Here is a 23,309-nt window from a genome sequence, read left to right as displayed (position 1 = left end):
TATGTTTTCCATAAACTTTTGTAACATCTATTGGGATATTTTCCAGAAATCTCAAACTTCATGCACAACTAAACCATTTTAAGCTGAAGGATTCATCATGAAAACTAAAACTGTTCAGCCAATGTATTTAAAATGATCAAATCATTTATGAATTTAGACTACCATAATGGGGGTGCCTTTACGGTTCTCAATCTTCGGTGATCAAGTCTGTGCATAAAGGTCATGATTAGGTTTAGTATTAAATCCAGACAAGTCTTCACTCTGAAACAGGTATCTGTAACAATAGTCACATACTTTGTCAATTACATTGCTTTGTTCTCTGGTTGTAACTGCTCTGGATATAAAATATACCCTCTTCAGCTATTTGTAATTAAATCATCCATACTTTAAGTAATGGATACCAGAGCTTAAATGTAGCATGTGGTGATGATTTGCTTACTACATCAAAAAAAATCTTTATTATTTTCATATGGTTCATAATGTGCAAGATAAAAATGCAATGTTTAATAAACAAAAAATTCTGCTTTAAATCTAAATTTTACTCAATAAGGTTAAAGGAATAGAAGGAATCTTTAACACTATGCCTTCAGTGGTAATTCATCTTGTTTTTATGGGACCAAGTAAGTGAATCCTATGTTGGAGACTGAAATTGAAATAAAACAATCATTTTAAATGTTTAAGTTGGTTAGGGATAATAAACTGCAAGAAAGGTACATAATGTTTCTCTCTCTCTCCCTCTTCCTCTCTGTGTGTGTATATATACACACATATGTTTCCTCTCTCTCTCTATATATATATACACACACACACACACACACACACATATTCAAACAGGTTAGTGACACCTAAGGCACCTCACGCATAAATTGAAATAGAAATGGTACTCTGAGTTATAAAGATAAAAAACATCCTTCTCAGATGGTTATATGGCATTTATTCTTTTGGCCAAGAATCAAAAATAATCATTGGATATAAAAATCCTATTCACAATAACCATAAAAACTGTAAAGTATTGAAGAATTAATTTAACAAGAATTATGTAAGGCCAATGGGAATAAATTTAACAAGAAATGTGCAAGACTTACATGTAGAAAACTATAAAATTTTACTGAAGGACATAATAGAATATGTATAAATGGTGAGACATTGTATGTTTTTCATTAGAAAGAACCAGTATTGTTGAGAAGTAAATGTTCCTCCAAATTTCAAAGAAATTACCATCAAAATACTGGTTGCATTTTTTTAACTTGCCAAAATATAAAGATTGTATGAAAGTATAACTACCTCAGTGTTTAAGTATAAATAAATAGAAACATAATGAGGGGAGATTTGCCTTGATATTTAAGGTTAGAATAATTAAAACTACATGATGCTGGCACAAAAATAGAGAGAAAAATATTAATAAGGCAAATTACTGAGTAAAAACATAGACTTAAGAACACATGAGATTTCCTGTATGATAAAGACAACATTTCAAATTATAGGGCAAAAACAGATTATTTCATTAAATTTTACTGTCACAACTATGTATCCAGCTATCTACCTATCTATCCTATGGATAGTCCCATTTCAGAACTTACCCAAAAACACATTTCAAATGGAGTCAATATTTACATAAAATATTGAAGTGAAAAATCACATAAAATATTGAAAGATCATTTGAACATTCTTTTTAAATCTTGGGGTAGACAAGACTTCAAAGTCTGAAAACCAAGACCAAAAACCGTAACATATTTTAGTAAGTACAAATATAAATCTTCTGGATACTAAAGTATATTATTCACAAAGTTATTACATAAGGAAATATGTTTATAATGTGTAATAAAGGGTTAATACCCTTAATATATAAGAAGTTCCAACAAATCAAAATGAAAAAATGAATTCTCAAATAGAAAAAAAAGATATCGATAAATGACAGGAAAAGCCAATTTGGAGAGAAGAAATACAAATGTCCTATAAACAAAAACAGTATTTGAGATAGTTATTTTGCAATAAAAAATTTAACCAATCAAGGAAATTACCAATGTCACATATTAGGTTGGCAAAGGTAGAAAGAATGAACACACTGAGGGAAATACCCAGGAATGCACATGGAATTCTCATACACTCGTGGTGTGAACATAAATTAACACCTAAAGGAAACACAGTTTTGTTATATGTATCAATACCTAAAATCTACTGAAGCTCTGGCTTCCAGTAATCTCATTTCTAAGAATTTACCAGGGGAGATACTTTTATAATTGCATCAAATATGACCACACATGATGGTTTAATATAGTTTGATTTATGATAGTAAAAATCCCCCAAATAATCATAATGTCTATCAACAGGATTGATTTAATAAAATCAATGAAATTCTGCAATCCTTCAGTACTATGTTGTAGAAAAATTTTAGATGTCATCAAAAGACGTTCACAAAATATTAAGAGCAGAAATCATAAAACATGATGCCTGATACTATCTGATTCTTTTTCACGTACATCTCAAGATGTCTAGAGGTTCAGTGACCATTTTGCTAACAGTATTTATATCTGGGTGATGACATTTTAATAGGTATCTTCACTTTTAATTATAGCTTACTAATTTTTCTATAATGGACAGAAACAAGTAATAAAAACAATTCAAGTTAAAAAATGGAAAAATATTTTTTAAAAATGGGAGAATATTAAGAAAATTATATAACATAAATTTGTCCACTTTACAAAATAAGCATAACAAACAGCTGGAAGTTACCTTATATCTTTTATTTAATTTCCTTGATTTCCAAATATAGAAACTCTGAACAGGAATTTTATAGGAGGTTTTATCATCAGTGACAAATTCAGGACAAATTCAGAACTTCCCAGTCTTTGCTTTTGATATAAGTACTGAGTTTTTCACAATAACTATAGAAATACTGTCTTAAAAAAATGTAATAGCATACTTTAGCCCAAGGATTGCTTACTTTTAAAAGAAATCCAGAACTTAATAATTTTATATATGTGTATAAAATTAGACATATAAAATATATGTACCTTAATTTTATTCTTAATTTTTATCAACCCAGGTGTATATTTGATAAAGTAGAAAAAAAGAAATTAGAAACATTGTAAGCCACATGTTTTTCTCAACCTTGAAGATCACAAATGTATTCAAACTGAAGTCTTTTAGGTTGACCTTGAAATACATTACAATTATTATTTCACACAAACGCTAATCATCATTTTACTGAATATTCTGAGACACTCAGATACTGAGATAGGTACCACCTCATTAAAATAACAAGTAAGATATCAAGGGCTGATATTTTCTTGGTTCTGAAAGTCATAATATTTAATCAAAATCTAATTTTGTTCTTAATTCTGAAGATTACCATAACTTTTTTTCAGAGTAGATTTTTGTTTCAAGTAAGAATTGAATTCATTCTTCAGTGATGAAAGATGATTTATAATAGCCAAGAAAAAAGTAAATAATAATCTTCAATTTACCCACAAACTCTAATAATGCCGACATAGTGAAAATTACTAATTTAATTGATCTCCCAATGAATTAGACTGCCTACTTTTGTGTATTACAGATTTTATTCCTTATGTTCTATTTATTTTATTTTTGTAGGTTTCCCAAAAGTCATCTGGGATCTGGAATGTGCACTATTAATGATCAACCTGGGAGATTATGATAGAGGCAGCCCCATTCAATTTTTTCAACTTCCTTTTCCTTTAATGTCAGAAAAACACAAAATAAATGGGATAGGGAACAAATCAGGCTCGAATTCCAGTTCCAGCACTTTCCAGCTGTAACATAAGGAGGGCTGTATTGTCTTGGTTCTAATAGGTTCTAACTCACAAAAATCTTCTAGCCCAGAGTTTATCCATCTGTAAAATGTGGTAACACTTCTTATTTCATAGAATTTTTGAGAATTAAATGTGAAAACATTTAAAAATTAAGGTTTCTCAAAAAATGGTAGTGACTTTTAGTAGTGTCATTGAGTAAAATAAATATATACCAGTTATATGTCAAAGGCAATTTCTCAACTCCTGTTTTTCATTGACCTTTTTTAATTAAAATACTTATTAACTATCAAACGCTTAAAAGAACAGAGAATCCACGTGCACTTTGATATTGTTGACTTCATATCACGTAAATTCAAAAAGACAGTCCTTAATTATACATACATTCTTACATGGTAAATCTTTGTTGCATACTTTACACATATAAATATTCATTTATAGTAAACAGGACCCAGCAACTATGTAAGAAAGGCCTTCTATTTCTCAACTATTGAAAACACATTACACACTCCTCAAGAAGAGCGGCACATATGTCTATTCCTCTTTTCCTCTCCCTCTCTGGGTCTATCTTTGTCTCTCTCTCTCTCTTTAAAGCTCAGATTTAAGTAGTATTTGATTTAATCAGGTTTTATTCCTGCCATGATTGCACAACAGCAACAACAAAATGGGAAACCCACAGCTCCAGGATTGTGGCTATTTTTTAATTATGAGATATTTTGTCCAAATCTGGGAATTTAAAACTAGGACATATCTATAGCATTGCCACTTGGACTCAAGTATCCTAAGTAAAGAAAGTTCCATTAAAAACAAATTTCCACCTAAGTGGTGGTGACGATGTAAACTAATAAGATAAAGCCATTTTAAAATGTGACTCTCAAAGCTTGTTCATTAAACAGATAGGAAGAATTTTCTGGTCTGTTAGAAAATGTGCAATTAAGATATGAAAATGAGAGTTGATCTTTCTGAGTAACCAGAAAATAATATATTTGTCAGAAAATATTACTTTGTAGCATTAAAAAAAAAGCAGTTGGCAAAATGCTTTTATTCAGATTTCTTACAGAACAGAATTTGGTCTCCAACACCTAAAGTTTAAAATAAAGCATCCGAAAAATCTGAAGGAAATGAGGAAAGTTGTGTTTTTCATATACTCTGTAATTCTACAGATCTTTCACCTGTAAATTTGGCAAGTACTTAAAATATTTTGGCTTTTAGAGTAACAAAGGTATCATTCTCTAATGAATTCAGTTAGAAAAATGGCTTGCCACACAGGCATGCTAATGTGATTCAAGCAAACACTTTAAAGCATTCTTCCAACACATAAGCCAGATGCAAATTTACACAGCCTAGCAGATCAGTCCCACCAGTGTCAAAAGAGTGTTGGCTTAACAGTGCTTGAAAGAGGAATGGTTTACACAACTGATTGATGGTAGAACGCTTCAAGAGATCTTCAGTCTATTAACTCAAACACTCATTTGGAAAAAGAAATAGAAATAGGTATTTACAAAATAAGTTTTGAAGTTTCTCTGTAGGTCAAAGAAAGCAAACAGAAAAAGTACTTAAATTTCATATTTTGGAGCACACAATATGTTCAACAGTGGTTAAGTTTGCAGAATGGCGATTAGATTTTACAACACAATAATTGGCACCTACTCACTTGTATTTAAAACTCTTGACATCTCTGCTTATTTTATGATATTCCTTAAAACGGCCTATAAATCATTTCTTTAAAGATTAATGTTAAAAATATTTCTTGAGAAATCTACAGTTGATGTAATGTTAGCACTCTCACAAAATTGGACAATTTTTTAAGATTATCTTTGCAGAATTGTTTAAAAGCTGGCTGTGTGGCTATACCGTCCTTTGTAAAATCCAGTTAACTTATAGTCCTAAGAAGCAGGAATATTCAATAATTATTTTAAAATAAAGTCTCCCTCCTGGAAGGGATGAACAACACTCTCTAAAATACTATTTGCCCGATGTTGATGCTTTAAAAATTGGAAAGTAGGAATAAATAGGACTGTTTCCACAAAAAAAAAAAACAGTCACCTTTGAATTATCTATATTACAAGCCATACTATCCAATATTTCTCCTTAACAGAATAATAATGCAGAATAAAACAGCCTTTAATTTCCATTATTATTCACTCTATTTCTATTTTCATGGAAAATGCAAAACCTAACCCAGTGTTAGATGAGCATGAGATAAAAATATAACTTTATATGCATTTTATGAAATCCTCTTAAAATTCCTGTTTTGTGGGGCATCTGGGTGGCTCAGTGGGTTAAGCATCCAACTGTTGGTTTCAGCCCAGGTCATGATCTCTAGATGGTGGAATGGAGCTCTGCTTCAGGCTTTCCATGCACAGCATGGAGTCCGCTTGAGATTCTTTCCCCTTCCTTCTCCCTTCCTCCTTGCTCTCTCTCAAATAAATAAATAAATAAATAAAATCTTATAAATAAACAAATCTCTATTTCCAGTATGTTTGATAGTGTACATTATATATTAGTGCAGAGATAAATAAATACACATTTACTGAACAAGTCAAGTAGACAGATTAAATTCTCATGATGCAACCATCATTTCTATCTAAAATAAAAAATAAGGGGCACCTGGGTGGCTCAATCAGTTAAGTGTCTGCCTTTGGCTCAGGTCATGATCCCGGAGTCTCAGGACTGAGTCCCACATCGGGCTCCCTGCTCAGCAGGGAGTCTGCTTCTCCCTCTGTCCCTTACCCCACTCATGCTTTCTCTCTCTCTCTCAAATAAATAAATAAAATCTTTAAAAATAAAATAAAATAAAATAGCTGAGTGAAACATGGCTTTTAAAAACAACCTATTTAATTTTAAAAACTTCATGGAAAAGTCTGTAGATAAACATTTTAAAAAATGTTTTTGATTTGATGGTCTTGTACCAATTAGGCACTGAATTATTGATCTTTAGAGGAAAAATCTCAAGATGCTTAATCATTGAGGCGTTAGGTTTAAGCATATACTTCCAGAATTGTAATTAGGCAGCCATAAATAATTTACAGGAAGCTATTCAGTGGCATTGTTGCTATATGTAAATTTGCAATACTACTATTACTAACTACCAATTAAATAGCTACCTTTCTAAACAAGGAATAGCCAAATCATATTACCCTGAAATGTGTATTAAAATATCAGTATTTCTAATTTTTTCAAACATCTTAAAACTAGTTGATGTAGCTATTATTAATTTATTCATAGTATCAAACACTGTGCTAGATGCTCATCCCTACCCCATTTCACAATCTTTGTTTCGACTCTTGTTCTTTCTAAATATTTTCATCATCTGGATCAATAAAATTAGTGTGAAGGCTCCAAAGGACATTTTATAAAAATGAAAATCAGATCTGGAAAATGTTTTTCAACTTCCTCATACTTCCTTTAGCGTCGCCTGCCTTCTACTTCAGTCTTTATGAAGATGCTTAAGATTCTTTCATCACGTCAGAGCATCCACTCAAGAATTTCCAAGGTCTCTTCTGCATAGCTGTCAAGGTCCTATGGAATTAAGCTTCACCCTACATGTTCATACCCTACATATTCATACCCTACATATGCACCCTATCATTCCAATCCACTCACATTAGCTGTAAAATCTTACAAATTATATAATCCGTCTTGTTCTTAATTTCTGCATTTGTAAAAGAAGGTGATAATACTATTATCTAGCTCATAGGATTTTTGTGAACATTAAGTGAGATAGTCATACACACCCTAAATTTAAATTTTTGCAATATTACTATTGCTAATATGAAATGACTTTCTTCATGTTTTCTATACCCTACTGCCCTTTCCCACAGAACTGTTCTTATTTTCCATCTATTTAAATCACACTGATCCTGTTAGTTCAGTTCAACTCTCTCTTTCATGAAGTCTTCTACAAATCCCACCCACTCTGACCACTGAGCTCTTTATTGTTGCAAACACCCACATTATAACTAGAGGCCAGTCAGTTGTTGTAAAATTCCTTTATTAGTGATTATACTGGCTTCCAACTTCACTATAAAATTAGTGTTCCTCAAATGGTGCCCTTCAGATAGTATCTGTGTCAGTCACGTAGAAAGCTTTTTAATATGAAGATTCCTGAAGCCCATCCCAGACCTACTGAGTTAGACTCTAGATATGGGCCTTAAAATATGAATATTAATACTAGACTCAGATGATTCTACTGCACAGAAAAGTCTGAGAATCACTGTAAAAATTTGATTCTCAAATTTTTATTTTTATTTTTCTACCTGAAAGACACACCACTCTCCTCTCCCACCATCTGAAATATTCTTTCCAATTTTAGTATATGTGCTGCCGAAGCGAGCACACCATCTGAAATATTCTTCTTTCCATATACCCTCACCTCCCACTTCAGGCAATAAGATTAAGCTTTCTTGACTCTAGACTTAGCCCCTGTGTAAGAACCATTTCAGATCCTTCCACAATCCAGCTTAATTGGCATAGAGCTTCTTAAGTTAGCACTTAATAAATATTTTCTTGTAGCTTGATGTCCTGCAGTCCTTCAACTACCCCTTCAACAAATTCATCCAATCCATATCTGTTGAGCATCTATTAACTGTCAGGCATTGTGGTAGGTACTGTCCATGCATCTCTGATCTTCTTCTATGGCTTACTTTTGTGTGTTACTTTTCTAAGATATATGTAGATTCACCTTTAAAATTCATTAATTGTTGCTATTGTGTTAGGAGAGAAGTTATATCTTCAATTGCCAATTACTTCTAAGTTAAGACCTCTTGGCAAGTAAGTGGGAGGTAAGTGCCAAATTGTAGAGCAAGGAAAAATGAGACTTGGCAATAAAAATGCCGATAGAATGTTAACAAAATGAGGACCAGCAAGAGCCAATGGGCTAAAGACATTCCTATATTTTTCCATATAAATAGGGACAGGATAATATAAGCCCATTTCTCTCCTTGTTTAATAAAATATGTATTTTGTAAATAAAATGCGCAACTGGAAACAACATATAAATCTTGTGTTTGTGGGCACCTGGGTGGCTCAGTCAGTTAAGTGTCTGCCTTCAGCTCGGGTCAGGATCCCTGGGTTCTGGGCTAGGGTCCCATGTCAGGCTCCCTGCTTATCAGGGAGCCTACTTCTCCCTCTCCCTCTGCTGCTCTCCCCTGCTCATGCGCACTCTCTCTTTCTCTCTCTCTCGCAAAAATAAATAAATAAATACTAAAAAAAAATCTTGTGTTTGTATCTTTTAAAAACTCATAACCATCCTTCCTCTTATTCCTCTTTTAACTGTTTCTAAGTATTTTTGTCATCTGAAAAATGTAAGTTGATTTTGGAAAAACTGAGTAATATCAGAATAGAAACAGAGTAAAGAGTGGCTGTGTAAACACGAGTCAAGTTGATTTATAAATTTTTAAAAAATTTCCATTTATATGCTATTTAAATCCAGTTCTCTATTTTGTATATGATTTGTATATTATTGTTAATGGTGCATAAGTAAAAGTAAATATATTTTCAAATAATTGATAGCTAGAATTATGACTAATAATCTATAAAATGTATTTTTAAATTGTTTTTTGAAAAAATACAGAGTGAATAAAAAATAAAATGTCAGTATATTCATGTGTATGTTTGTAAGATCATGGAAAAATACACATCAGTTCACATTAGTGGTGAACTGATGAGTATTTTTTTTAAAGGAAGCATAAGTCTGATACTTATGGTATATTAAGTGAAAATGTAGACTATAAAATTTTCTCTACAAAATAACTGCAATGTGTCAAATATGAATAAGCAAATAGACGAGAACTAGAAGGTAATATACACCAATTAAAATACAGTTTTAATGAAGTGATGGGGATGTGGATAATTCTTGCTTTTGATGTTTGTCGGCATTTTAAAATTGGTTTTGTCACAATGTACCACCAAACATAAATGAAAATCGTGATTAAGCAAAAGATTATTGAGAAACATCTCAATGACAAATCTCTTTTCTCTTTGGTTGGAGATAAAACCACAACACCATTCTTTATACCAATGGTTCTCAACTGGAGACAATCGCCTCACCCTACATGACACATTTAACAATTTCTGGAGACATTTTTGTTTCCACAATAGCAGGAGTACTTCTGGCAGCTAATAGGTAGAGGTGAGGATGCTGTTTTACATCTTACAACACACATGACAGTCCCCTAAACAACAAAGAAGTTTCTGGTCCAAAGTGACAATAATGCTGAGGGTAAGAAATCTTGATATAGAATGATCACAAAACAAATCAGTGTCCTTCCCCAAAATTAATATACACACACACCCCTCCCATATAGCTAGGAAAAACACTTTGACTTCCATTCTTAAAGGAATTCCCACAACCATTTAATTATTTGAGTGGGGGTTGAGAGGAGTGCACGGAAATACCCATGATGCACTATAATATGAAATCTGAGATACTTCCTTAACCTGCTTTCTCTTGCAGAGTAAGCCCATAATCATATCTTTATTTCATGCCATAGTTAAGCAAGAGCATTGTTCAGGGTATCCATAAAGTCACAGCAAAATAATTTTTCCTAAGAGTTAACCAAAAAAAAATAGATTTATAAACTGTAATATCAAGTGGCATAGATGTTTAAAAATAGGTAAGTCTTCTAGAGATATAATATAATGAGTCTCATTGATACTACATGGGATGGAGGAAGGAAAGATCTGGGAAGAAAAAAAAATTCAACTACCTTTAAGAGAATTATTTGTAGGAGCAATTTATCAGAAATCAGAAAAATGTGTTCTCAGTGCAAAAAGTTCAATTGAAAATGAGGTCTTTATAATAAAAAAATAAGGGAAAGGATATGGTCTTTTCACATAGTGTCCACCCACATCTCATAATCACTGAGTTTATGGTTCTTAAACATATACCAGCCAGTATTTTCTGACAATAATTGGCTTTAATGGTTATCTGACAGATTCTTCTGGAGCAACAAGAAAATTATTAGACAAGTTAAAAACAGTACCCATTCATAATGAAATAAATTATGGCACAAGAATTATCCTGGATTCTTCAAGATATTATGTAAATCTTCCTTTATTGCATGGTTTGAATTATGCTCAATAGATATAATTTAACATATAAGTTTCTCAAGGATGGGGACCATTTCTTATATTTAATATATACTGAATAAAGTACCTACTCGGAATCACTTTAATAAAATTGAGATTTTTTTTTTTTAAGGTGGAGAGAGTGAGTAATATCTTAGGAAGGATTAGTTTATCCGGTCTATCCACTGTTTCAAAAAAAAGAATAAAAACAAACACTACAACAAAAAGGGTCCTCAAGGAATGAAAATTATTTTTTTTTCAAATGAGGCCCTGCTACATTTAAAACTGCAGTATAATCATATGGCTAAGATTAAGGGACATGAAATCTGTCATTTACTAGCTGTGTGACCTTGAACAAGTCACTTAACCTCTCTGGGCCTCAGATTCTTCTTTTGCAAGTAGGTTGATGGTAGCCATCTCACTGTTTTTATAGGAAGATTGGATGAGATAATGTAAATCAACAGGATACTTACGTGAGTTAAAAACTCAACAAGCATTAACTATAATTATTTTATTATATTAGTGTTATGATGACAATGAAAAATGTTGGGTACCGTACAAGAGAGGGAGAGGGGTAGGAGAGTGGGAAGAAGAAGAAGAAAAAGAAGAGAAGATGACAGCTTGCTAAAAGCCGGGTAGGAGGGTTTCTAAGCATAATTTATTTAGAATTAAGTGTGCCTGTGGCCAGTGAGTGTTCCCATACCCTTCACCGTGCTTCATGCTTTCTGGCTATCCTTCCGTGTGTCCCAGGCAACCTCACTTACTTACCCATTCTCCACAGAGGCCAATTTTAACCTCCTCTATTCTCAACAGAAAGTGTTTCCCATGTCAGAGAGAATAGAGAGGTCTTCCATAAAGCCACCTTGTCCTGCCACCTGACCAATTCCTTGTGTTGTATCTGCAAACTACTCCCCTCTAAAGGAAACTTCTCCAAATTATGGGCTTAACTGACTGAGCCACCTAGGTGCCCCACTTTCTTCTTTTTGAAACTCTCTTGTGCCTCAGCTTCCAAAACATTTATCTGCAGGTTTTCTTCCTAACTCTCTGATTGCTGCTTAGCTACTTATTAATCTTTGTGGACTCCTTTTCAGCATTACTCCCCTTAAATTACAGTGCTCACCAGATCGCCATTTGTCACTTTCCCTATTTAATTGTACCCATTCATACTGCTTAAGTACTACTTACATGCTGACAATGTCCAAGTTCATCTCTCTAGTCATGACTTTTTACATAGCTCTAAACCTATATTTTCCAATCTCCATTGGGAGATTTCATGTCTGTAAAAAAGTCAACATATCCCAAACTGATTTCCCTGTCTGTCCATATGCCTAATCCTACACCCCACCTCCCACTTGGCGGCCCTTTCTGCGTCCTCCATATCAATAAATGGTGCCATCAGAAATTTGGGATTCACGAAGTCCTTTTGCTTCTACCTTGTAAATGCCCCAGTTTTATATCTTCTCTTTTACATCCCTTTCTCAATTCATCAATTCTTCCTGTATCTTTGCAATGAGTTTTCATCTTATCTCCCAACTTTAGATTTTGCTTAACTCTGTATTTCAGAAGCATCTTCCTGAAGTGTGAATCTATTCATGCAATTCTCCTATTCACATCCTTTCATGGGTCCCTACAGTCTTCGAAACAAAATTTAAACTCTTCAGAAAGGTGCAAAAATGGTCTTTATTGGTTGATCACTGCCTATGATCTCAATACCAGCTCTTATCACCTCCTTACTCCCACTCCCAACTCCAGCCATTTAAAGCTACTTGCAAATCCCTAACCCATTTATCTTTCCTGTGTTTTTTTCTTCTATGTGCCATTATTTCTGCTTGGAACATCTATCCATAGCCCTCTAACCCCATCTTCACCTAGTAATTACTATGTAATATCTCAGTATTCTGTATTCCCAATATACCCTGTGTATTTCCTCCTTCATTTATAATCCTGCATTGTGATTCTTTCTACATTAAAGAGTGAATGCCTTGAATTTGAGGCCTATGAGTCTATGCTCTGTTTCTCCACATACCAGTACCGTGTCTAGTGAATAATAACAAATTGTTGCTATGAAAACAAAATAGTTCACACAATATTTGCGACATTCACCAGGAGTCAAACATCCAGCCAACCATTGTGTATAGAGCAAAATCACATGGGGAGATACACTATAATTCTGTCTATATGCAGTTTGTAACATGAATTAGGAAGCTAGAATGAATATGTAACATATATAGCAATTTGAAGTGGCAAATACCAAATGAATGGTGAAACCAACAAGTGACAAAGGAACCCATGGGAAATACAGACCACTAGGTACTCAATTGGCTGCTCATAAAAAAAGTTTTAGAGAAAAGATAAGTATAATTATAGTAAGAGTCTACAGAAGAATTAAAAATAGTGAACACCTAGATGCTAAGTCTCATGAGGTCAGGAGACAAATCAATCTTGTTCATTGCTCTGTCTCTAAGGTCTAACAACATGGCTGAATCATAGTAGCTAACTAAGCATTTGTGTTGAATTGAATTTTAAACTGTGCATCTGGTGATGCAAGAAAACATCTGTTTAAAAAAAAACAGCACTTTTTCTCTTTTGCCATTCCATAAAAAGGTAATTTGTGTGTGTGTTTACTAGAACTATTTCCTCAAAAGTGAAATATTGCTTCACTCTTTGGTTGGCAAATGTGTTGTTTCAAGATGGAGAAGTATCTGCTTTAAATGAAGAGAAAGCTATTTCGGTCCATAATTCTCAGAGCCAATTTTGGATCTTAAAATGCACTTTTCATCAAAGAGTCTTAACAAAAAGATTCCTGCCAATGTAACCAAGACATCTAAAAATATTTAATTCTAAAGCCAAGCTTTCCGTTCAGAAGCATTGTAATTGAAATCACATTCTTCCAGAGACCTAGCATTGGGCCAATAGTCACCTGAGTAAGCTACCATCCTCACCTTCATGAGTAGGACCTCACAACTGCATGATATTTAGGAATTCTGCATTTTCCTTACATTTATGCTGGATTTCCAGTTTTCCAGGAACTTATTTGTACTCAACAGAGCTATTATACTAAACCAACGAACAACACATATAACTTTGAGTTGAAGTCAATTTAACATGTCCCCTCTCATTTCAAACAAAAAAAACCTGAGACCTGGTAATATAATTATTGACCTAAGTACATTTAGGGCACAGCTCGAGTAGCAAAGTCTCTTGAGGGATAACCTGTTATTCAGTCTTCCACATAAGCTATGTTCATGGAACATCAATACTTTCACATATGTTGTTTTATTAATTCTAGTGTGTAGTCACCTGAGATAGGTAAAATGGGATTATTCCTCCCCTGTAACAGGTGAGGAAATTGAGCCCCATCTGTCTGTGAATTCCCTCAGGATGACTGAGCAGCAGAAGCAGAACTAGTATTCAAGACTCTTGACTTGGTTCAGATATTTCTATTATTGTCATTTACCAGGAGCATCAAATTGACATGGGTCTTTTCCTTTGGTACAAATGAGTCATTTACAATCTAAATGGGCTGGTGTCTACTATCCCTCGAAGGAAGATTTACTATAGTAAAAAAAAAAGATTTACAATTACCAGAGTTTGCAGGTCACAAAAGATAATGAGGCGAAAATATATATGTTAATTAATTTTGAGGTTTCATTTAAATAATCAATCATTCTTTCAGAACTAAAAATAATCAAAAGATACTAATAATTTTAGACCTGTATACAGGGGGCAATATGCCATGAACATATTCTTTTTTTTTTTCTTTACACACCAGTGATGAAATTTCCCATCTGTTGCTTCAAATCAAATAAGCATACTTAAAAATAACATACATTGCAAAAACTTTTCTTTGAAGGATTAAAGTCACTCTGATTGTTAGCTGAAATAAGTGTTAATTTTTCAACAAGTAAAAATGTGTCTGGACAAGTCCACATGTGTTAGCAGTAGGCTAAGAAAGGAATCTGGCATGGGATTCTTAACACTTGGCTCTAATCATTAATGCTGCAGTACTGGCCTATTTACAACCTGATATTTGTTTTTGCACTTTCAACATCCCGTGATTTTTCAGCAACAGTAAATAGCTTTAAGAGATGACACCTCACCTTAGCTGGTGTCTATATTTTGACTAGCAGGTCTTGGCACTGTGTCCAGTTCAGATGCCTCTCCAAAATGTTGCATGCAGGTAAAAGGTGAACAAAACTTAAGGAAGAAAAAAAAAAAACACCACTACTCTAAACAATTGGGGGCTATAACACATCTAAGTTCTTAGCTGACCTATCACAGCAACTTCTAATCTTCTTATCATTGTCTGTTTGGATTTTATTCCCTAATTTTTCCATAGAATACCATTTTGTGATGTTGTTATGTAAAAAACAACATAAATAAAAGGCAAAAGAAAGGAGTCTAATTTAACCTCATATAGGGCACACAGAACCATACCTGATTTCTATATCATTTTATTTCTAGCAACATAATTTATATTCAAGTGTTTGGGACTTGGGAGGTACCCACATTAGGACATTTTAAAATTGTTATGGTAAAACTCCAAATTTAAATCAATGAAACACCTCCATAATCCCACAAAAGTGAATATTTGTGTATCTGAGAAATTAGTTTCCCTAGGAAGACGTATTCTCTTGAAAACAGGGGATTTTCATAATGTGTGGGAAATCGGCGGTTCTGAATCACCCAATATTGTCTCAGTCTGTGTTTGTATCCTATATATCAAAAACGTCTCCAATAATTAGAATGTAAGAAGATACACACGACATTAAAACATTGCTGAAACTTGAATATTCCCTGGAGTAGTCATGACATGTTTTATAACCTTGTGATACCTCAGGATTATCAAAACTGTGTTTGGAGAGGGTATAGGGATAAGGTTGGTTATTTGAGCTTGCTCTCTATTCGAATTCTGAGAATATGAAAATTTGCATTATGTTGAGAGCATATCCACTATGTAGTATTTTGTTTCTCTTGAGTTAATTAATAAGTGTCCTAACTTTCAAGTCCTGGTGGCTGACTTAGAAGTGTTTTGCATAAAACTTTACACACGACATCCTCTTCTTTAAATAGTGCATTTCATTTCTAGGAGAACCATGCCACAACACAGTCTTCTGAAATGTGCTGTGTGCCTTCAGTATTGAAAGTAATACTTGCATGTTACATTCAAATGTGGCCTTTCTTTCCTTTTTTTTTTTTTTAAGATTTAGACAGCGAGAGAGGGAACACAAGCAGGGGGAGTGGGAGAGAGAGAAGCAGGCTTCCCGCTGAGCAGGCAGCCTTATGTGGGGCTCGATCCCAGGACCCTGGGATCATGACCTGAGCTGAAGGCAGACGCTTAACGACTAAGCCACCCAGGTGACCCTCAAATGTGGCCTTTCTAAAGAGACTTTTCCAAAGGAGAAAATTTCAAAAACACAGAGTAGAAAAGTCACTGGAGAAACAAGCAGCCCAAGTAATCGGGGTATCTGGGACACTTTTCATTGTTTTGTATGTCTGCAGTGTCCCAACATGGGCAGCAGGGGGCGCTCCTGCATGAAGCAAACCCCCCACAAGTGTCCCTGGTGGAGAATACTGAGGCTTTTTCTCTTAGCATTTGCCCCAAGTCCAACGAGGTAGTCAATGAGGAGTGCTGTTGTCCATAAACCGTACAAGCTTAGAACATGCGGTGAATAACATTGCAGAAGTGACTGACTAGGGCACATGGGTCTGAGCTTGCCTTTAGAAAACAGGTGACCAATTTTTGTTATTTTGGTGGGCAGCAGACATTAAAAGAGCTGGTGAACAATTGGGGGAGGAGGTGATTGCCATCAGTTGTAAAGAGGCCATCTCTGAAAGCAACAAGTGGACATCTGTATCCCAGGGTCATTTATTCAGCCTCTTTGTGACAGTTTAGGTTGCAGGTTATATTCCCTGTGAAATATCAAATCAAAACCCTTCCCTCTTTTCCCGACCCCACCCCAAACTCAGAAAATCCTTGATGATCTGGTTTCCCACTAAACCCTAGGAAATGTGGTTTCTGCAGGGGATCTTCTGCATGTGGCTGTGATTTGCACGTGAATTATGATGCATTTTACTTGCTCTGTACCAATTCCTAAGTATCCAAACCAGGTTGGAAAAATTGTTAGGGACCAAAAGCAAAGGCTTTGAAACTTCAAACACAGTGGGCTCCAAAGCAAAATCCCCAGTCCTCACCCCCACTTCATACACATACTCATGCATACACCACCCCCACCAAACGGCTCCTTTCTACTTCCCGTCCCCAAATGAAGGTCTGTGGAGACACAACCATAAACCTTAGTACTCACCATATTGACTTCGGAAACCATATCAATGCTGGCGATGTCAATGTTCATTCCCACGGCCACAGGGGGACCTGCGAACCAAGATAGCCAGCCATGTGATTTCTCAGAACTTCATTCATTCTCAACAAGAGCTGTCCCTGGGCATGGGGTATTCTGCCCCAAATTCCTCCCCCACTGCTCATCCTTATATTCTTCACTTCTCCACTCCTTTTTAAAAAAGAGTGCTCTGCACTCCTCTAGGGAATGCTCTATGGAACATGTACACACGTGCCCTCCTGGGAGAGGGATTCCAATTCTATCTACATAGGTAGATGTCTCAGTATGAGAAAACACACAACTCACAGAAGCCGAAGGAACCTGTCTAGCCCGAGGGAATTTTTATATATTGCACTAAAACCCCCTCCTCCTCATTCTTTCCCACTCCCCTTTGGACGCTCAGGTTTTAACTCTTTGAGCTTCGTAAGAGTCTAAAGCAAAATTAAACGGGCATATCAGTGTATCTAAGGCTGTAGCAAGAGGTCCCTAGCCCTTCTCCCACTTACCCTCCCTGCCTTTTAGCCCTCCCCAACCCGTTCCCTCCCACCGCCACAAACAGTGGGGCTTCCAGGACTGGATAACATCCAGACATCAGCCACTTTAAACCATTGCCAGAACTCTTCCAAAGTAGGCGGGCACAGGGGATTAATGTCACTTTTCAACCAATTGCCTGCACATTTTGTTCTCAAAAATGTTCACGATGGCCTCCAGTAAGCCAGGTTCTCTAGGCACACCATTAACTAAACTTAAGAGGTTTGTATCTCAATGAAGCAAAGACGGCGAAGCAAAGGATCTCAGCAGTGAAGCTAAAGAACAGCAGTCACCTATACACTCTAAGAAGGTCTCATTGAAAGACCGTCTAACTGCTGGATAGCAACAAATCGGCTTAAGTTTGGATCACTTTCTCAATATGGTAACACAGAGACACATTCGATATACCACATGCAGCCAACAATGAGGGAGAGGGAAGACAGCGAGCACAAAGCTCACAAGACAGCTTAGGCTATAGCAGGGCTGTTTCTTATTTCCAAGGCAACCCCATTACCTCCAAAATCTGGTCTCAGACGAATGTCATAGCCTTTCAGGAGTCTATCCACTGTCTCTTTAACCAGCGACATATTACTAGGGTCATTGACACTAAAGAAAGAAAAGACAATAAACAGGCATCAATAAAGCAGCAGGCACAGCGTCTTCAGCATCTGTATGATCCTCACTACAGATCCCTGCTCACAGAGGTATGCAGACCGAGCCCTTCAAAGTGAAATGAAAAAGAGAAATGCTGGGCACACTTACCTCTGCGCACAGACAGCGGCGATTATTAAGGGGAATGACCAAATCCCAAAGTAGCCCTTTTTCCGGACTCTCCACATGCCTTTAGTTTTTGATGGGATTGAGGGTTTCACTGAAGAGAGGAGATCCAACTTAGACTGCCCAGTGCAGTAATTCTAATGTGAGGCGCATGCGCACGGTGTACCAAAACATCAAAGGGGCAGCGGCGGCTGCCTGGGACCGAGCAGATTTTCTGGCTAAGAAAAAAAAAAAAAAATTAAAGGGGAAAAAGGAAAAACATACATATGTATAACATATACATATTTGAGGAATATAGGAAAGTCACCCCACAGGAGGACCCAGAGTAAAATCTTTGTTTTCCTTTCGTTAAGACAAAAACAACTAGAGCCTCTGGTAAGTTTTGGTAGTTCCTGGAGGCAGTTTTGCACCTCACGGGTTTTTGGGGCGTGTATGTGTGTTTCCTCTTAAATATGCAAATCCAGATAGGGAATTTAAAAGACAGCAGGTGTGGAGTGCTAGTGGAAAAGGGGTGCCTGCGAGCCCACTTCTGGTATCAGCAAGCCGAGGAGGAGAGGAGTTTGAACTTTATTTCCTGGCAAATAGCATCCCCTGCGTGGGGCGAGATGTGTGCTGGAGATGGGGGTTGTGCGGTGGGGGGAGGGGGGAAGGAACGGTGGGTGCAGTAGTCAAAGGGGGAGGGAAGAAAGAAACCAATGGGAGAAGTGCTGAGCAATCCGTCGGATTTGGGGCGGGAGGGGGGGTGGGGGAGTAGAGAATAAGAAAGAAACGGAAAAATAAAAAAAAGATAAAGGAAGAATAAAATGATGCCTGGTCTCTTCTAGGAGTCTAGGAACAAGCTTTTCTTCACTACTCACGAACGATTTCTTTCTCCTCCTCACCCTTTGCCCCCTATTCCCCGAGAAGAAAACCTCGGGGTCCCGGTTTCTTGCCGTGTGACGTGCCTGACCCGCTAGTTCGGATTATTTATAGAAGGAGGAGGGGGGGCGAGGGGAGCAGAAAGGCAACGCTGTCTCTCCAGGTTTCGGTCTGATTCTGCATTGGGAAATTATTAGTGGGGAGGGTGGGGTTTGGATGAGGGGAGTGATGGGACGTGGGAGCGTTGGGAACGCCGGTGGCTAGCGCCTGACCCTGGGTGCCGGGGGCTAGAGGGCTGGAGCGGCGACACTGTGCAGCAAGGGCAGGTGGCCCTAGGGGGGGCGCCCCTGGCGGACCCCCCGCCCGCCCCCTCGGAGCACGCGCAGAGGCGCGCGCACGTGCAGGCACTCTCCCAACCCGCCTCCCGCTCCTTCTTACCTCCCGGGCCTGCGCTCGCCGCCCACTGTTGCCGCGGGCGGAGCCGGCGCCCCCCGGAGCTCTGTCCCAGCTGGAGAGGGCCAGTGGCGGCTAGGGACACCTGGCTGTTCAGTGGCTGAGTGTGGCTCGGGATGGGAAAAGCCAGAGCGGTCCCTAGAAGGCGGCAAAATGAGGAAGGGGCCTAGGGACGCCTGGGGGCCCGGCGTTCTCTGTCTCCGCTCCACCTCGTCCTTGCTCCCCTTCCCAGGGCCAGGAGATACTCTCAGACCCCGAGGCTGCCTCTTCCCTCTCGCCCGAGGCTTTGCCCGGCTCCCTACCGCCACCGGGACCCGGAGGAGGCAGCGAGCGAGCTCGGCGGTTTGAGACGGAGGGAGATACTCAATTCACCGCCGAAATGTTTCTTCAGCTCGAGGGAGAGAGACGTGCCGCGGGAGCCGGGAGCTGCTACAAGGCTGGGGGGTCTGGGCGTGTGAAGGAGCCCGAGGCCAGGACGAATGCCTCTCCCGGTACTCCGGAGTTATCTTGGAACGGGGGAGGAGGGAGGAGGGGATGTAGGGCAGGTGCTCCCGCTCCCCCTTCCCCCACTCCTCAGTGAAGAACGGGAAAAGCCAAAGCCCAACCCTGCATTCTGGACCCAGAGCAGTTTTCGCTTCTAACTCCTATTGCTGATCATTGCTAACCATTAACTGAGCGTACTACTTGCCAGGAGTGCTTTATTAATTAATTCCTACGACACTCCTAGGAGTTAGCCATCACCTCAGTTTCCTCATATGGATTTAGAAACTGGCGCACTGAAGCGAAGGAACTTGCCCAAGGTCACCTAGTAGGCTAGAGGTGGAACCCGAATTGGACTAAAAAGCCAGTGTCCCTAACCATTCGACTAGACAGCCTTGGCCCCCAAGTCCGAGACCATGCTGGCTGCCGGCTCTCAGCTACAGCACAGCTCCCCGAGCCCGCGGAGCCCTCAGCGGCGGCGGGCGGAGCGGGAGCGCGCGGTTCCGGGCTTGCATGGCCCAAGTCTGAACAGAGGAGAGGCGCCCGCCGCCCGCGCCAGCTGTAGTGGTCTCCGCAACACGCGGGACTCCTCAGGGTCCTGGTCCCTGCCAAGCTCCTGGCCCATTTACCTCTAGACCACCTCCCTCCCTCTCCCTACCCCGCCTAGGTCAGAGGGTCATCCTGGGGCAGCTCCGGGGAATGACTCCTAGGGGAGGGTGGAGGCGGGAGGGCTTCGAGGAGGGAATCCAACAGCTCCCCTAGGAGGGAGCGCGAGCAGGAAGGGAGAGCTGTGTGCCATCACTAAGGGAGTTTCTGAATTTGAGTCAGGTAAAACAACGCCATAAACCATGCAGTTCTACAGTCTGGCGTACTGCGGGGCTCCAGGCTCATAGGAGTCCGTTGAGAGACAGACAGACAGACGGGCAGAGAGAAGGAGAGAGAGAGAGAGAGAGAGATAGGAAATCCGCAAGTCTCCCATCTGTAATTATTCCGGTTGAGAGTTCCAAGGACAAAATAGTGTTCCAAGGACCCATGGCAGAGGAAAACTGCCAGTTCTCTCTTTTTACACTTACATACAAAGGGAATCTTTTACACAAGCTAACATATAAGGGAAAACAAAGTTTAGGTTACCAGCATTATACACAGAGGATTCCTAAATCAGTGTGAACCCCAGGTTAACTAACTGGTGAAAACCTAGGAAACTTGTCTTTTTCTTGAAAACACCCCAAAACAGGATTTTCCGTCTGACCATTAGTTATCCATGTTGCACTTTCTGCACTGTCAGCCTCTCCTACTTGACTCCCTTCAGTTTGGGTTGAAAGAAAAATATTCAGTAAAGAGAATACCGAAAATACTGTCATCCAGCAGTAATAAAAATAGCCCAGTGAACAATTAAACAAGTATTTGTGGAAGCCTTGCCCTATACAGAAAATTAAGGAAGAGGAGGGCAAAGAATTAAAATAAAAGTAACTTGCATCTCAGCAAGTAAAACAATAGCACAGTGCAAACTGTGAGTTTCAAAGGAACTGGAGGCAGAACTTTGAGTTCAAATCCCAGTTTGAATGCTTAGTATCTTTGTAACTTGGATAGGTCAGTAAACCTGTCTAGGCCATGGTTTCCTCTTCTGTAAAAATGAGAATGATAATTGTACCTTCTCCATTTGATTATAGAATGATGTAAATATATGTGTAGCATTTGGCATGAAATTAACAAATATTAACAAATTTTAATAAAGCAAAATCAGTGGACAGGAAAACAAACAAGATTTAATAACATTAATGTATAAAGACTGAGTGGACATAAATTTAATGCAGTTATCATAGACTGGCTTGAGAAGAGAGGAGCTGACATTTCAAGGGAATTAAGGTTAAGAAGGCACTGTATTAAAGGCAATCTAAAGAGAAATGAAAAAAGAATATTTTCTTTATGTGGTAACATCTCAGGGATATCTCTTACCAATAGATATTACTAACATAATCAAAGAGATATTCCTACCACTTATAAAACCTGAGATCAACTTATATCTAAAGTGAGTCTTATTGCACAGCAGAATCAACACTAGAACTTCTCTCTGGAAGACTGATAACACAGCCTAGGAATGTGAAAATTAGAACAATAATGTGCAAGGAGGGCATTGCTGGAATTGATATGTATCAGTTGCTGGAGAGCATCCTCTATGATCCCAGATGCACAACAAGAAGGCAAAAATGTAAGTATTATTAAGAGATCATGATTCAAAATCATCTCTGAGTATGAAGTACATAAATTCCAGATAAATCCAGTCACCAACCATCGGCCTTACCTTAGTCTTTACTATAATATTCATTCATTTATTCAGTAAATATGTATTAGTCACCTACTCTATGTTAAACATTTGACAAACACTGGGGATGATGTGTTGAAAAGGCAAACATGGTCCTTATCATCTTGGAGCTTACACTCCAGTGTGGGTAGAGCCATTATAGAAGTAATAACTGGTATAGCATGTATCATAACGTTGGAAAGACAGGATATTATGGAATCCATAATTGGTACAAATAAATCAGCTTGAGGTATTGGATAAAATTTGCTTGATAAGTTAGTGCATCAATTGAGATTTGAAAGATGGGTTAACCTGATGAAGAGTTGAGGGAAGAGTGTTCCAGGAAGAAGGAATAGTATGTGCAAATATCCTGGGCCAAGAGAGGATGGCATAAATGAAGAATGAAGGAAGAACCATAAGACTAGAGGAAAAGAGGGGCACCTGGGTGGCTCAGTTGTTTAAGCTTCTCCCTTCAGTTCAGGTCATGATCCCGGAGTCCTGGGATTGAGCCCTGAGAGTTGGGCTCCCTGCTCAGTGGAAAGTCTGCTTCTCCCTTGACCCTCCCCATTCTCGTACTCTCTTTCTCTCTCTCTCACTCCCTTTCTCAAGTAAATAAATAAAATCTTTAAAAAAATTAAGACTAGAGGAGAAAGGTAAGAGTGACCCCCCCCCCCCCCCCCCCGCCCTGGAGTGATGTAGTTGGAAAACTTCGCAGTAGCAATTTGG

At 38.0% G+C, this 23,309-nt stretch overlaps 1 protein-coding gene across 3 annotated transcripts in view; it reads right to left on the bottom strand.

Annotated features, from left to right (window-relative positions):
• Positions 1–18,552, bottom strand: part of GABRB2 (gamma-aminobutyric acid type A receptor subunit beta2) — a 234,635-nt gene extending 216,083 nt beyond the window's left edge. For all 3 annotated transcript variants that reach the window (XM_028106609.1, XM_028106610.1, XM_028106611.2), the window contains exons 1-3: positions 18,476–18,552; positions 18,228–18,319; positions 17,150–17,217 (exon numbers count right to left, since the gene is read on the bottom strand). In XM_028106609.1, coding sequence (XP_027962410.1) covers positions 17,150–17,217; positions 18,228–18,319; positions 18,476–18,552 — 237 coding nt within the window. The remainder of the gene's footprint in view (positions 1–17,149; positions 17,218–18,227; positions 18,320–18,475) is intronic.
• Positions 18,553–23,309: the final 4,757 nt, after the last annotated feature.

The sequence above is a fragment of the Eumetopias jubatus genome, unplaced genomic scaffold, assembly GCF_037043125.1.
Source record: "Eumetopias jubatus isolate StellerSeaLion01/CBP00866 unplaced genomic scaffold, mEumJub1_p1.0 scaffold_5, whole genome shotgun sequence".
Lineage (NCBI taxonomy): Eukaryota > Metazoa > Chordata > Mammalia > Carnivora > Otariidae > Eumetopias > Eumetopias jubatus.
Note: the sequence above shows the minus strand (reverse complement) of the source record. Positions and strands in the feature narration are given on the sequence as shown.